This window comes from Gossypium hirsutum, chromosome D13, assembly GCF_007990345.1.
Source record: "Gossypium hirsutum isolate 1008001.06 chromosome D13, Gossypium_hirsutum_v2.1, whole genome shotgun sequence".
In the NCBI taxonomy this organism is placed as follows: domain Eukaryota; kingdom Viridiplantae; phylum Streptophyta; class Magnoliopsida; order Malvales; family Malvaceae; genus Gossypium; species Gossypium hirsutum.
Genome location: NC_053449.1, coordinates 24111767 through 24127493, shown reverse-complemented (window position 1 = coordinate 24127493; position 15727 = coordinate 24111767). Strand labels below are relative to the sequence as shown.

General features: G+C 33.8%; 2 protein-coding genes across 3 annotated transcripts; one reads left to right on the top strand and one right to left on the bottom strand.

Annotated features, from left to right (window-relative positions):
* Positions 1-246: 246 nt before the first annotated feature.
* LOC107918758 (NADH dehydrogenase [ubiquinone] 1 beta subcomplex subunit 9) lies at positions 247-15379 on the bottom strand. 2 transcript variants are annotated; one of them, XM_016848341.1, is made up of 5 exons: positions 15248-15379; positions 15127-15168; positions 14790-14871; positions 13903-13958; positions 12553-13255 (listed from the first exon to the last, which is right to left on the bottom strand). In XM_016848341.1, exons 1-5 carry the CDS (start codon positions 15377-15379, stop codon positions 13208-13210), a joined length of 360 nt encoding a protein of 119 aa, XP_016703830.1. In that variant the 3' UTR covers positions 12553-13207. The 2 variants fall into 2 exon arrangements, 1 of the variants encoding a protein (XP_016703830.1); XR_001690221.2 differs by lacking the exons at positions 14790-14871; positions 15127-15168; positions 15248-15379 and adding exons at positions 247-542; positions 12061-12194 and having other exon boundaries at positions 12691-12758; positions 13903-14044.
* LOC107918756 (30S ribosomal protein S31, mitochondrial) lies at positions 11004-11441 on the top strand. The gene has a single exon (XM_016848340.2). It carries the CDS (start codon positions 11019-11021, stop codon positions 11331-11333), a length of 315 nt encoding a protein of 104 aa, XP_016703829.1. The 5' UTR covers positions 11004-11018; the 3' UTR covers positions 11334-11441.
* Positions 15380-15727: the final 348 nt, after the last annotated feature.

The following is a 15727-nucleotide window of genomic DNA, read 5'->3' as shown; positions in this document are numbered from 1 at the left end:
ATGGTTTCAAAGGATGCTCCTTTCACCATATTATTAAAGATTTCATGATCCAAGGTGGTGACTTTACTAATGGAAATGTAAGCCCTCTCTTTCTTTCCTTTTTTCCTTTGGCTTTCTAAAGAAAGAAATTTCCATTACGAAGTAGAAAACTGGTGCATTTGCTGGATGCAGGGAACTGGTGGAATGAGTATTTATAGATCCAATTTTGAGGCTTTTTTACCTGAATAATAAAAAAAAAAGTTAAACACCAAAATGATATGTCAGTAGGATTAAATACCAAAATGGTATGTTAGTAGGGGTGGTGTCTATCTCATAGGCGGCACCACAAATTTTTTTCTATTTTTTTTTATTTTTTAAAAAAACATTATTTTATTTATTGGTGCCTCTTTCATAGGCGGTACCACAATTATACAGTCAAAATATGGCCGAAATACAACCCGCGACCCATCCGCCTGCAAGTGGTGCCACATGGACTGGCGACACCAGTCAAGCCTCCCTAATAAGTGGCACTGGTGCCAGTCAGCTGTCCCTTTCATCAGCCCCTGTGCATTGCAAAATTGCAGTGTCTAGTCTCGTCCAAGGGAAAAAAATAAGGATGGGGGACCTTATAACCATGGCCCCCTTTGTAGAAGGGTTTCGGCAAAGAGAAAAAAAGAGGGAAAGAAAGGAGAAAAAAGAAAGGAAAAGAAGAAGAAGAAAGAAAGAAAGAAAGAAAAGGTATATATTTTAGTAATTAATTTTTTTTAATTTTTAAAGGGATTGGTTATTTTTTTATTTGATAAATTAGGTTATAAATTGTTTGTGTTTAGCTTAGTGTTTATTGTGACTTATTATAAATGTAAAATTTTGGTGTTTTTTAAATTATTTTAAAGTTATTTTGTTAGTAATTTATGATTAGGTTATAAATTATTTGTTTAGTTTAATGTGTATTGTGATTTGTTATAATGTAATTTTATTTGTTTTTAATTTATTTGACAATTTTTTTGATTTATTGAAATGTTGATTAAATTTGTTTTTATATAATTTTATAGGTTGTTTGAAAGAAACTAAACATGTATGTTTCTATTTTATTTTTTGTCGATTCGTATGTTTTTTATGTTTAGATAGTTTATGTTTATTTTAATTATATTATTATTGTAAACTAACATAATTTTTTATGTAGGTAAAATATGAGAATTTATGAGATATTTTTAAATTATAATTATATTATATTATTTATTGTATTATAATATTAATGTGTTTTGATAATTATTGAAAAGGCTCAAGTCCAAACTATTTACTGTGTTTTTTGCAACAAACTAAATGAAATTTTTTTTAATTGCAGATTTGCAACAAATTTGATTAATAATGATGATCACATACCAAGTACTATTAATGAGATGGTAATAAAATTGTTATTTGTTACTCACTTCAATTATGGAATTAAATTAGATTACATTAACTATTTTGCTAATTTAATAATGTTAGGGCCCGTATTGCGCATTGAGGGGTTGTGTGAATAGTGTAGGCTATCTGTCAGATGAACGTCTCATGCCATACTTGGAGTTAGCCAGATTCGGATCAATGGCATTGACCCAGACCTTTGATTTGCGATATGACTTAATATCTGCTTTGGTCGAGAGATGATGTCTAGAGACGCACACATTTCATTTGCCATATAGGGTGTGCACCATCACTCTACAGGATGTTACTCTATAGCTCGGGTTCCCCATCAACAGGAATGCGGTCATGGGCGTAAGTTCGATCTCTAGGTAGGCCGCCCTTTTCTATAACTTACTTGGATGCTCGCCTAGCGAGGGAAAATTTACGGGTTTGAGGTTTTCATGGATAAATGCCAATTTTGAGCATTTACCGAGTACTGCTAGTGAATGGAATGTGATACACGCCATTCGAGCTTACATTGTGCACATTATAAGGGGTGTACTCATGCTGGATACAAACAACAACAAGGTCAACTTGATGTACTTACCCCTATTATCTTATTTGCATAACATTCGTTCGTACAGTTGGGGGTCCATGGTGTTAGCTATGTTGTATCGCGAACTTTGCCGAACGACAAATCCTTCTACAGTGGACATAGGCGGATGCCTCATATTGTTGCAGTTTTGGGCGCTTTACCGGATGCCATTATTGGCATCGATTAGTCATCAATCATATGTATTTCCACTTGTGAATAAGTGATTAATTTTTACTCATTATAACAATTAGTTGACATTTTTTTCGAATAATATTATTTTAACAATTTGGTTTCGTAGATGGAGTACTAATCCAGGTATCAATAGGTCTTACACGGTTCTGATATACCGTCTTATGATTGAGAATCATGTTGGTGAGGGGGTAAGTTTTCTAATATTCATGACTTTTTATTATCTTACTTGACCCGCGTTAATATAACCATGTTATTAATTGTGTAGTTCATTTGGATGCCCTATTCTGTCCCAGAAATTATGGCGGTTATTCCCTCGTCTGCCTACGTCTACTCAAACCTATGGTGCATTAATATCAATTTCCAGATAGTGGAGTGGTATCACAATGATCGAGTACTCTGACAATTCGGTTGCATACAGTATATCTTGACACTGCCAGTACAGTTGAGGGACATCTACAGTATTAACAAGAGAGAGAAACATGTAAATGATTGGGCGGAAGTACATGAAGAATATATTACAATGTGCAACAGCCATTTAGGGTGGATACCTCAGATGAATCGTGCTTTGGATTTGCAGTCCTCGTTAAAGTATATACAGTGGTACTCTGAGATGGGGAAATTATATTTGTTTGGTGGGCGATTGATAGTAATCCCCCCGCATATGACACGACTTAGGCAACCCTCCCATCCCCTTTCACATCTACTTCATGCACCCGAGCCAAAACTAGAGCCGAAGCTACACTCCGGGAATAGTTCTTATCATCTAGACTTGAGATGATGACTATTTCCCGGGCTCGTCAGGCCACAAATATCATTCAAAGTTTGATACCTTCAACCCACTACCATCATAGTACTCGACTCTTTTTGGCTCGTATCCACCATAGTACTCCACTTTTCCTCACCCGTATCTAACGTAGTACTCCACTCCTCTCGACTTAAGTTCATCGATGACGTTTGAGGCATATGATTTTTCATCTATGTTTCGTACACCCACACGTGTGGGTAAATAGAACGTTGATCGCTACAATCACCTGCAATGTGAACGTCGACCTCCACAAAAATATGCCCCTAGGGCCACACCATCAAACTATCAATTTTAGGGTTTTTACAATTTAAATAGTCAAGTTTGTATTTATTTAATTCTACAAAAATATAAATGCAACAAACTTTAGACTAACTTTGTAATTCAAATTAGATTAATCGCAAAAAATTTTATATAAACTTTGTACTTATTTAATTGAGATTCATTGCAACATTAAAATTTGAAACAAACTTTGTAATTTAAATTAGATTCATTGCAACATTGGAGTATATTAGCTCAATTCTTACCTGATTGCGATGATTGTCCAATATGGTAGTTTCAATGCAGACATTTACTTCGATTATGACTAGCTAATCTACATACGCCACACAGCTTCCTGTCAAATTTCTCCTTAATGTCCATTTCATTATTGATTCTGGATAATTGCAGATGACCTTTCGGATTCCTACGCAACCCTTTGTATAAGACAAGCTCGAAAGTCGTCGAGGCACCTCCCATATAGACAGTCAGGCATGATAAGGAACTTATTCTCCCAGACACGCAACATGCGCTCGAGGGTGTACACCTCATCGATAAATTGTTCAACATTGAGTGAGACTTTAGCACAAGCTGCCACAACATGTGCACAGGGATAATAAAGTGTCTGTAACCTCTTACAATCACACCGTCTGTTTTGGAGATCAACTTCGTAGGATCTAGGTGGTATATAGAGTCAATGACCGATGGTCTCCGTAACTCGAAACGCTTTAAGGCGTCGTAAATATACTTCTACGTTCATCGACCTCGCCGTCCGATGGTTTACAACTATTGAATCCCTGACATCTTCGAAAAACACGTGTCCCGCCTCTATCTGATTAACTTGTTGCTGTCCCATTCTTAGCATCAAGGTAGCTAACCTATAAAATGTAGCCGAGAAGATAGATGAAATCGGAAGATGTTGTGTTTTCATCAACACGGAGTTAGCCCCCTCTACCAAGTTGGTGGTCATATGACCATACCGAAAGCCCTCGTCAAAATTTTGAGCCCATTGCCACGACTTCATGATACCCAACTATTGTCTAAAAGGTGTGTTCTTTTGACCCTCCATGTCACTCTCAAGTCGAGTCATCATTTACTGGAAAATGTGTGGCTCTAGCTCATACGCTGTGTATGTATTAAAAAAATATAAGTTACAATCTCACCCTAAAACATTAAAACATATATTGAAAAGATAATGTTATCCTTTACCCATTCTCACAACTTGTCTTCGCCAGTTTATATTCTTATAATCTCGGTGGAAGTTAGCCATAATGTACCGGATGTAGTAAACGGATCTCCATGACACACCGAAATGCCTAATGGCGATAATTAATCATTTCCCTCTATTGAAAATGATTTAATATTATCGTTACTAATAACATATCTCCATAGGTTCGTAATGAAGAATTCCTACGATTTTATGTTCTATTTATCCATGATGACAAACGCTATCAGGAGCACATTCTTGTTCCCATCTTGAGCAACCGCAAGAAGAAAGATCTGTGTATATTTACCATATAGTCAGGTCCCATCTACTTGCACAAACGGCTTGCAGTGGGGAAATATGCGCACACATGGATCAAACGTCCAAAACATCCATTGGAAAATTCTTTTTCTCGGTTGTAGTTGGTCATTCGGGCCGTAATAAGGTCGTGTCTGTAACTCAATGATAGTTCTCAACATGTACTCCCGCATAATGGCTATCCATCCCTGTAGCTCATTGTACGACGTATCAAAGTCTTCGTACAATTGTTCAAATTCTATTTGTTTAGCTATTCATGCCTTCCGGTATGATACTTGATACTGGAATCGTGCCTGCATTTCGGCAATCAGTACCGAAAATTTAATGGTCGACATGTCTTTCACCATTGGCATGATGCACATACTGATATTTTTAGAATCAAGTTTCTGATGATCTTTTGTCATACATGTTGAAGTGCATGTGTGAGGCCCAACAAATTTTCGTATCTCCCACATCTATAACTTTTGGATAAATACGGCTCGTACTGCCAATTGCAGCCTTTCACTGACCTCCAACACTCCTAAATATATAATGTTGGTTTAGACACAATGACTTTGTAGTCCACTGATATATTCATACTATACCGTTTAATGGTAAATATGCACGATTCCTTACTTTCTAATCTCTGACCTACGAATAACTCTCCAGGACGAAATCTACGGCTTGCTGGTGAGCAGGTAGTATATCAGGGTACTTTAAAAACTTGGTTGCGTACGCCGCATCGGGGTCGATGAGCGACATGTGTACCCCAGGATTATTGTGTATCACAATACGTCAAATGTAGTTCCCGACTGAAGACGCGTTAATGTTTCCATCGTCATTCACGCATTCGTCGTCAATATCATCTAGGACCTCTTACACATCGGGATCACTACTACTGCATCCATCATCACCAACCACATCAGTTTTGGGTGCAACATTAAGATTGATGTTGATCATGCGTACAGTCGATGGACTATCAATGTACGATATTGGAACTATTATACATGGCTCTTGAGCTCCATGTTCTTCACCTATTTGGAGTGGGATCTTCAATTGACTTCACACTAGCTAACTCAGCAAATAACTAAATCAGTGCATTTTGGTAGCTCCGATTCCCACAATAAAGAACGACTATTGTCTCCATGTCTTCATCATCTACAAGTTCTATTTCGGTAAATTTGATAGGATATGTTGAAACTGAAAACTTGTAGAAAAGTTTCGAGATCTTTCTCCCACACCGTCTAACAATTTTTGCACTAATCCTTTCTTTCATATCATCAAACGAGACATTTTTATTAAATCTCATTGCTATTTGTTGGCGACATTCAAATATACACCCCACGATTATTGTCAAAATTACTCTATCAAAATAAATGCATACAAAAAACTAATTATCAATCTTCAATACTAAATCTGTTAAAAAAAGAAATAAAAATTCTCAAAACAATTTCGTATAGCAAAAAAAATTACATAAAAAACTTAATGAATAAAAAGAGACCAAAATTCAATATGCAAAATTTTTCATTCATAAGCTCAGACTTTTTCAGTTCTCATTTCATACATGTACAATCATATTTACTCATTTTTTTTTTCACATTTTCCACTCTTTAACATTTATCTTTACATTTAACCACTTAAACTCATTTCTACGTTTTCTTCCATCTCTGATTCTGTATTTTCCTTTGGGAAATTCTCTATATTAAATTTTGAATTCTCTTCAAATTCGTCTTCTACAATCCAATTTGGAAATTCTCAGGATCTTTTTCCTCTTCAATCTTTATAACAGGTATTGAATTTATAAATTCTCTTGGTAATTTCCTAACAACTAATTTATCCATCCATGGCATGCCAAAGATATTTTGCTTCCCAGTCAACTTTCAAGAACCTACACTTTGTCTTGCTATTTTCCTTACTCCATAAGAGATTATAAACTTCACGAAGTATAAAATTATATTCCAATAGGTTCGTGGTACCAATGTCTTCTAAAGTTGGTCTAAAATGATTTGATGCTCCCGTTCTATTAATGTCCCTCTAAGGGTCAAGTATTGTACTTTATTCTTTCTAATAAGTTCATGACCCTTCCATAACACTTCTTGCATCTTTTGATTTACGGTAATAAGGTGTTGAACAACTTCTTCTGGTTTCATTCTGTAATCTTGTAATTCTTTCATCATCTTATCAACTTTCTCCTTTTGTGCTAAAGTTATTATCCCATCAGACAATATCAGATTTATTGTCATTTCTACTAATATCTATGACATTTTTTTTTCAATTTTCAGTTTTTATCTATTTTCCTCTGGTGTCATCACTAACTAATAATTTATTTATAATAGTTACTAACAAAATAACTTTAAAATAAATTAAAAATTAATAAAAATTTACATTCATAACCTAACAAATCACAATAAACATTAAACTAAACAAATAATTTATAATAGTAACTAAGAAAATAAATTTAAAATAAATTAAAAACAACATAAAAATAAAAATAAAAATAAACAAACTACACATACTAACAAAATAATTTATCCTCATCATAATCCATTTTATTTAAAAAAAAAAAACAAAAATACCTTACCCTTGTTTTTTCTTCTCCTTTCTTTCTTGTCCCTCTCTTTTTCGTTCTCTTTAGTTTTTTTTTAGCCTAATTCTCTTATTTATCTAAACCATTAAATAGGACACCAAAATTGCTTCACTGGTGCCGTCTATCAGATAGACACCTCCCTTATATACCAATTATGTATTTATACACGGGCGCATACCAGACTCAAAAATTTTATACATGTGGTGCCGCCTATGAGAGAGGTACCACTAATAAAATAATATTTAAAAAAAATTAGAAAAAAAATGGTGGTGCCGCCTATGAGATAGGCACCACCCCTACTGACATACCATTTTGGTATTTAATCCTACTAACATACCATTTTGGTATTTAAATTTTTTTTAGATTATTCAGGTAAAAAAGCCAAGTTTGAAGATGAGAGCTTTGCTTGTGAGTTGTTCTCTAGTAACTAAAACCCTTCAAGTTTTAGTATTTGAGAGTTCATATTTGGGTTGATGGGTTAAGTGGTATCTGTAATGATCTGCTAGCTTGGTTCCTAATATTTTGAAGCTATTATCTGCAGTGAAGCACATTGGACCCGGAGTATTAAGCATGACCAATGTTGGTCCTAATACCAATGGGAGCCAATTCTTTATTTACACAATAAAGGTGAGCTAGGCTGCAGATTGCAACCTTATTCTCTTTTGTAGATTATGTAGTTTCAAGGCTAATTGCATTTTTTAAGCAAAACATATAAAAGGTTCATTGTTCAATTCCATAAACTTACGGGTTAAATTTCTAGCGTAAGCTATTGAGTAGCTGCTAATTGTCCATTTGCCCTTTATCTCTATTTCACTTAAAAAAGTGCATGTACTACTAATGTTTTGATCTACCTCCTTTAGACTCTTGTTCTAGAGTAACTTGATTTTATTACCATAAACATGCATACCGGTTTATGGTTTGGCTTTATTATATCTGCGATGAGAACCAAAACATATATGTTTTTAAGTTATTTGTTTACCTTTAATGGAAATATATTCTTTTTCTTTTTTCTTTTGGTCTCTTGTATGTCCTCTCTTATTGCTATGTTTTGAAACATATAGATTTAGATGACTACTTTATGGTGAACTGTTTTTGTTCATCAAACTAAGACCCGGAAATAGCAACTTGATTCGAAAAATGTTGTATAAGAAAAGTATTAGATCTTTGTATAATTTTTGTTTCAATATTTATTTTCTAGATTATGTTAGTAACAGCAACAGGGTTTTTAAAGAGGTTTTTGTCTGAAAATGAGGCAAAGGTGAAACTAATAAATGTCAAATGTTTCATACTTTCATTAAAAATGGAAATTAGTTGAGTTCTTGCTAGATCTATTAATTATTATTATTATTATTATTATTATTATTTGTAGAATGGGAAGATTGCAGTGGATAGCAATAATGAAGAGGCTAACATAGGAGAGTGTGACCAAAGCTATATATCACATTGTCAAGGAAAGAAAATGAGGAGCATTTTATGGCAATAAACGGGTGTAAACCCCTTCAGAGGCCTAAAAGGAGAGCCAAGATTATCCAAAGGAGCTTACTCATAAGTAAACATTACTGTATTTGAAGCATACATGCAGACTTCATATATATTTTTGGTGTAAATTTGACATGTATTGGTGGGTTGTGGTGGAAGCTGGTGAGCCATGGGGTATGGTTAATTGATATGTGCCAAGAAAGATTTGAAGTTAGGGAAAAGAAGAGTTCTAAGAAGGTAAAATATGATTTGGGTTATCTTCTTTTACATTTCCTATAATGCAATAATTTTTTATGCTATTATTCATGTTTCTGATGTGGGGTTTTGGCATGATGCGGAGACCAAGAGGATTGAAGGTCATGGGGAGTATTGTAAAGTGATTCGGATTGCAGATACATCAATGGCAGCAACAGGGCCCTTTTTTTCTTATATTTTTTTTGGGAATATTTTTAGAGTTGATGTTAATGGGTTGGGGAAAAATATAGAGAAGTTCAAAACAGGGGTTTGCTTGCTGGGGTTTGTTTGGTGTATGGATGTTTGATTTTTTTTCATATATATAAAAATGAGAATAATTATTGTTTTTGGATCAATATTTGTAATTTTGACAACTATGATCCCATGAGATTATGTTATGATTTTTATTAATTCATATTTTAATAATAATTATATTAAGAATGTTATTAAATTATATATTATCATTTTTATTAAATTGTTTTTTATAATAATTATATTAAAATATGATTAAATTTATTATTATTTTTATTAAATTATATTTAATAATAATCATGTTAAATTTTAATAACAATAACAATAATCATCTACCTAAAAAAAATTCTGCTAATAGTACTTTGGTCATTTAAGCCTTTTTCCTTATGCTATTACAAATCCTATGATTAGCTTTTCAGGAAATTTCCAAACGAACAATTTCAACGAAATCTATCAATTTCTTATTTTACTATGTTCAACTCTATGTATTCCTCTATCCGTAGAGTAAATTAAATGTACAGAAATGGCTATAGCAGAGTTTCTGTTATTCGTATTAACAGCTACTCTAGGAGGAATGTTTTTATGCGGTGCTAACGATTTAATAACTATCTTTGTAGCTCCAGAATGTTTCAATTTATGCTCCTACCTATTATCTGGATATACCAAGAAAGATGTGCAGTCTAATGAGGCTACTACGAAATATTTACTCATGGGTGGGGCAAACTCTTCTTTTCTGGTTCATGGTTTCTCTTGGCTATATGGTTCATCCGGGGGAGAGATCGAGCTTCAAGAAATAGTGAATGGTCTTATCAATACACAAATGTAAAATTCCCCAGGAATTTCAGTTGCGCTTATATTCATCACTGTAGGAATTGGGTTCAAGCTTTCCCCAGCCCTTTCTCATCAATGGACTCCTTACGTATATGAAGGAGTGTAGTTCGTTCGATAAATTCCTATAGTGATCAATCAAGCTAACAATTATAATTCATAATTAACTTTAATTTTTTTAAACAATCTCATTATAGGTTTTGATCATATTTGTTCTTTTTGACACAATGCCTAGAACTACCCATAACTTCTCTCCGACCCATAAATAGGAGGATAATGAGCTTTAGCGCACTCGAACCCACGTCCTCCTACATTAGCAACAATGCCCATATCAATTGAACTAGGACTCAATCAACTAATTACCTTTAAATTTTAATTACCTAACAATAAGTCTATAAATAGGCTTTATCAACTTTCAAAATGAAAGTTGAACTTTTTTTTTCTTATAGCTTTCATTAAGAAAAAAAGAAAAATTGATATTTTTTTTGAAAAATGTAAACTTTACTTTCTTAGATTAATTTTAATTTTTAATTTAAAGATATTTTATTTATAAATATTATTATTTTTGATTGATTCTAATATCAATTATAATATTTTTAAAAGTGATACTAATAATTTAATTTTTAAATTAATAATTATTTTTAAAATATTAAAATTATTAAAAATTTATATGAACTAATTTAATAAATTTTAATTATTAAATACAAAAATTTCGTGCTTTACATAACAAAGTTATGAAAAAGACTTAGTTAAAACAAAGTTTTTTTTTTTTAATTTTTGAAAATAAAAAAATAAAGTAAAATATATTATAACCGAGGCGAGGCCGCGAGGGTACAAAAAAAGTGGATTAAATGAAAGCAATGTAAAATGGGTCCAAATAGAAAAGAGGGTTGGTTAAAAAGTAGCCCAAAAGAAAATATAAAGCCCAATGATTCTATTTCTAGGCTTCTATTGTCTGCCTCCGTTACTGATAGATAGCCGTGGAAATGGCGTTACTGTAGCAAGGAGAGTGGTGATGAAGCAGTGGCCTCCTCTATCATCGGCTTCGCCGATTGAAGTAATGGCGTCGCCGCGGGCACCGACCCTTTGCGGCCGAGGAGACAAGAAGACGAAGAAAGGGAAGAGATTCAAAGGATCGTACGGGAACGCCAGACCCAAGAAGGAGAAGAAGATTGAACGTATCAAAGACAAGGTCGAAGTTCCCAGGTCCACCCCTTGGCCTCTCCCCTTCAAGCTCATCTGATTATTTTTCAAAATCTATGCGTTTTTTCTCTTTTTTAATAGCTGTAATAATAAAGCTAAAATTTTTGTACAATTTTCAGGGTTTTTATTATTAGTAGCTTTGCTTTTATATTTGTTGGTTTAAGTTCTAGAAACAATTTTAAGTGTTTGAATGGTTGTTGCATAAGAACCAGAGAAAACCCTAATTATTATATGCAGCAATTATTAGTAGTTGTGGAAGCAGAGCCCCTAGGAAACTGTGAGTCTTTTTCAGATAAGCTGAATTAGGAGTTAGAGTGGTCTTGAGTAAGATACCATTCATGAGTTGAAAATTGGGAATTTAGGAGTGAGATGACGGTTCTTCATGGTAAAAGATTTATGGTTTTAGGAAGAACCAGATTTATGGATGTTTACTTGAATGCATGTCCCTGGTTTAATTCAAGGGCTTGGTTTTCATCTGCTGCAACATAAAGCATGGCCTCAGAAAAAGTTTAGGTTAGGAGAGGCAATTCCGGTTGCCATAGGCCTCATAGATAGATCCCCCATCAAATGAGGTTGCTGCCCAGAGTACCGAAATTCTAGTGCAGACCCTAAACAGTCAAATAATGAACCTTTGAAGATATATCTCGTATCCAAAATTTTGGACGGTATGTCATATTTCATAATAGCTGTACTGGATATAGGTTTTTTTTTTTTTTTAAAGTTTCATAGTTAATCTGATTTAGAATAAGAGAGGAGAGATCATTTACCTTTTGCTAAAAATCAACATTTGCAAACCCCTGCAGTACTTTGTTGCCTGTGTTTCCCAAAGTTACATGTGAGCTAAGGAACAAGCATCTGCCTCAGAGCTCAATGTTCAAGTGACTCAATTCTCCTTTAATCTCTGTAGAATGTCAAGTAAAAAACACTTCAAAACCTGCATTAGCGCATGATGAAACCCAGTTTCATGTCTTTAATATTTTCTATGGTGAAGGGTTCCAAGATTCGAAATACAAATAAATTGGTGGTGACCCTATTTGAAGTCATTAAGATTATATTGCCTGCTACCACCATTATCATTAGGCTTCCTTGCAATTTCTACGATAAAAATAACCCGAAAAACATGCAAATACACGACCTTGTCAAAATCCATTTAACAAAAATTATTAATGTAATAAAAAATTAAACACAATTTGAATGTAATAATACAAACACAAAATGAATTGCCAGGTCTAAATGCAGTAGCCAAGTAGACAAAAAGATGCATGTAAAATTTTGACAAAAATAGTTTTCACAAGAAAGGATTCATGATCTTCCTACTTCAATCAATCTGAACAATTATCTAATAAAAAGAAACCCAAACACTGGCACATTGCAACAAGTGCAAAAGAAGCACCAACATGAATGTTATTCACGCTTCAGCTCATTTCCCTTTTGATCCTTCATTACATTCAAGGAACCTCTAGACCTGCGTCAACCGGAAATTAAAAAGGTTCAACATTAAAGAAGCAACCAAATGGGTAGACTGGGGGAAAGAGACTCTTCTAATCACTACCTAAATGATCGTGCATTGGATTGGAACCTTAGAGAAAACATCATTACAGATTAGGAGGAGACTTAACACGTAAAGTTATCATCGCCAAAAAACCCAATTTTGTGACAAACTAACACATTGTTCACTTCCAACCTGCTATGCAGGTGGAGAAGCAGCTCTCTTGGCATAAAATGTATTTTCAATTAAATCCAAGCTATTTTAGCAGCTAAACATTTTTAGAAAAGTTCAAGCCATCAGTAGCCAGTTATTTGAGAGTAGAGGCAAAACAAATAGTGAGTAAATTATATAACAGATGATGTGAATTCTATATAACAAAAGAATATGGCTAATCTTTATTTCTTTGGAAAGGAAAGGTGTATGTTTTAGTCGTTGTCTTCTCGACCATAATCATAATCATAAACAATCTCAATCTGCATCAAGAGTGAAAATTTAAAACTGGATAAAAAAGCAACAAACTTAATTGGAAAATTTCAAAAAAGCATCTGACAATACCCAAAAAATATAGGTCAACTAAGCAAGAACATGGCACAGCATTTACTAGGAGGATGCAAACACATTATGGGATAAAATCACTTCCCTGGTTTCCTTCACCCCACCTTTCTCTAGGAATATAGATAGTAATTGATCAAAATAAAGATAAAATCTACTTAAAGAAAGAAATAATGGTGAAAATGGATGGAAGTAGTAATACAAGACAAGCAAAAAGGCTTTCCTTTTTACTTTTCTTCTAATTTGCAGAAATAATGGGTTGATAATCACTTTAAATAGTGGATAACAGATAGAAGAGAAATGTAAAGAACACAATGGGATCAGAGAGGAATGATCTCAAATTTTCCTGTCAAAATACTGGAACAATACAGAGGAGGATATTGAACAAGCTGGAATACATGTCTACTCTAACTGCAAAGAAAGGGGTCACTCACAAGTCACTTCTATAAAGGTTTAGACATGGATACTATAAGAAATATGAATGCATTAGTACAAGAATTTTGGAGAAGAGAACATGTGAAATGAAAGAAATAGCACTGTTTAGCCAGAAATGGATAGTAACTATTACCCCAGATGGTGGAACAGGATTTCTAGTAAACTTGGAACCACCAGGAGCCCATGGAACTGCAAATTGATAAAATTTTGAGCTTCAAACAGCATAATAGGCTTAAAGCACCTCATAAGAAACCTACTTATAGTCGGTCAAATCAGTCACATGTCACGAGAAGAATAGGACCTAATCAGTAAGAACCAATCATTGGTGACAAAACACAAGAATGCAAGTGGAAAAGAGATTCCACTAAGCAATAAGAGACAGAATAACATGGTAATAAATGATAGCATTTCTCTTCTCCTACAGCTGCAAGCGTTGGGTATCATGTATCTTGTTTCTCACAGTTAAATGGAAGTCCACTGGTAAATCATGAATCATGAAACTATCACCGAATAACCCCAATAAACAGTTAATTATTCAAAAGAATTTACACCATTTTCAAAATTTCAAACCATTTTCCTCTCAATTGTTTCAAAGGAATGTATGAATCCAAAACAAGAATTATTGAGATGACATAAACATTGGATCAGTCGCGGAGCCACTAAGAGACCCAGGCCCCCTAAAATGGGAGATTTTCAATTTAGGCTCTTTATAATTTATAAAATTTTAAATTAGTAATGGTAAAATTATACCTTGGCCCCAAAAAATGATAAAAATTTAATTTAAACTTTTTAAAATTATAAAGATACAAACTATTAAAATGATGAAATTGCATTGTAAAAATATACAATTTAATTTCAGCCCAAAAAGAATTTTTTTGACTCTGCCACAGCATTGGATGACCAATCTCTTTTAGACAAGTCTACGCATCAAAGGAAAAGCACTATTTCACATTCCATTAATTCACCAAAACTCTCTTACATATACCAACCATATTAACTATTGCAGTATTTGGTACTCACCGATATAAGGATCAGGATGCCGCCACTTATTATAAGCTGCTTCACCTGCAGCTATCATTTTGTCAACTGTATCAGGATCTTCCTGTAAAAAAAAAAGGAAAAAAAAAGAAAATTGTACAAGTCGGCGTCACCAAATATACAAACTGAAAGGCCAACATAAACACAAAAGTATCGTCATCATTAAAAAAATTCCAAAAGCAAATTCTTAAAAATATAGTAAAAAGAAACTTTTAATACTCAAGTAATCTTCATTCAAGTTTACCAACAATATTATTTACTAAAAATAAATAAATTAATCCAAGAAGAAAATGTGAAAATGTGAAAGTAGAAGACAAACCACATGCTTGTTAGCTTCGAATTTCTCGCGAAGGTCAGAGGCCTAAAAAAATATAATGAAAATCAAATTTTCAATTAATTAAAATAAAAAATAAAAAAAAGAGCGTGAAAAGAGCAAATACATCTTGATGGAAGAGGTGGCGATGGACGACCCAGTTGAGGATGTCTTTAAGGGCACGGCGGTAGAGGATCCGGACTTTCTCCTTTTGCGCTACTCTTCGAGCTAAATTTGCCGCCGTCATGGCTCCGCTCATTTTGGTTGCCTTTCGTTTTTCACTTTTGAGGTATGGAAGGAAGCAATGATCTAAGACGGTACTAGTGTCATGGGTTGCATAGGAGCACGCAATCATGACAAACTTGTGCGATCCATCATGTTTGAGGGAGGTCATTTGGCCCCAACCAAACTGACCCGTTGCCTGGGGAGATTAAAAGTCCATCTCAAGAGCCTGATAAATATAGGAAGTGATCCAAGAAGATATGATTATAAAATCTTAAAGTTTTAATTGTATACAGCTTCTAATTGTGTCTTAGAGTTCTAATTGTATACAGCTTTTAATTGTAGCCCTTGATGTACTTTGAGGCTTAACTATAAATAGAGATCT

Bases quoted from the DNA above. Each gene is read 5' to 3' on its own strand.
- LOC107918756 (XM_016848340.2), top strand. From the start codon at position 11,019: ATGATTCTATTTCTAGGCTTCTATTGTCTGCCTCCGTTACTGATAGAT.
- LOC107918758 (XM_016848341.1), bottom strand. From the start codon at position 15,379: ATGAGCGGAGCCATGACGGCGGCAAATTTAGCTCGAAGAGTAGCGCAA. The intron at 15,169-15,247 runs GTATTTGCTCTT...ATATTTTTTTAG, and splicing joins GCCACCTCTTCCATCAAGAT to GCCTCTGACCTTCGCGAGAA. The intron at 13,959-14,789 runs GTGAGTACCAAA...ATCAATTTGCAG, and splicing joins GCATCCTGATCCTTATATCG to TTCCATGGGCTCCTGGTGGT.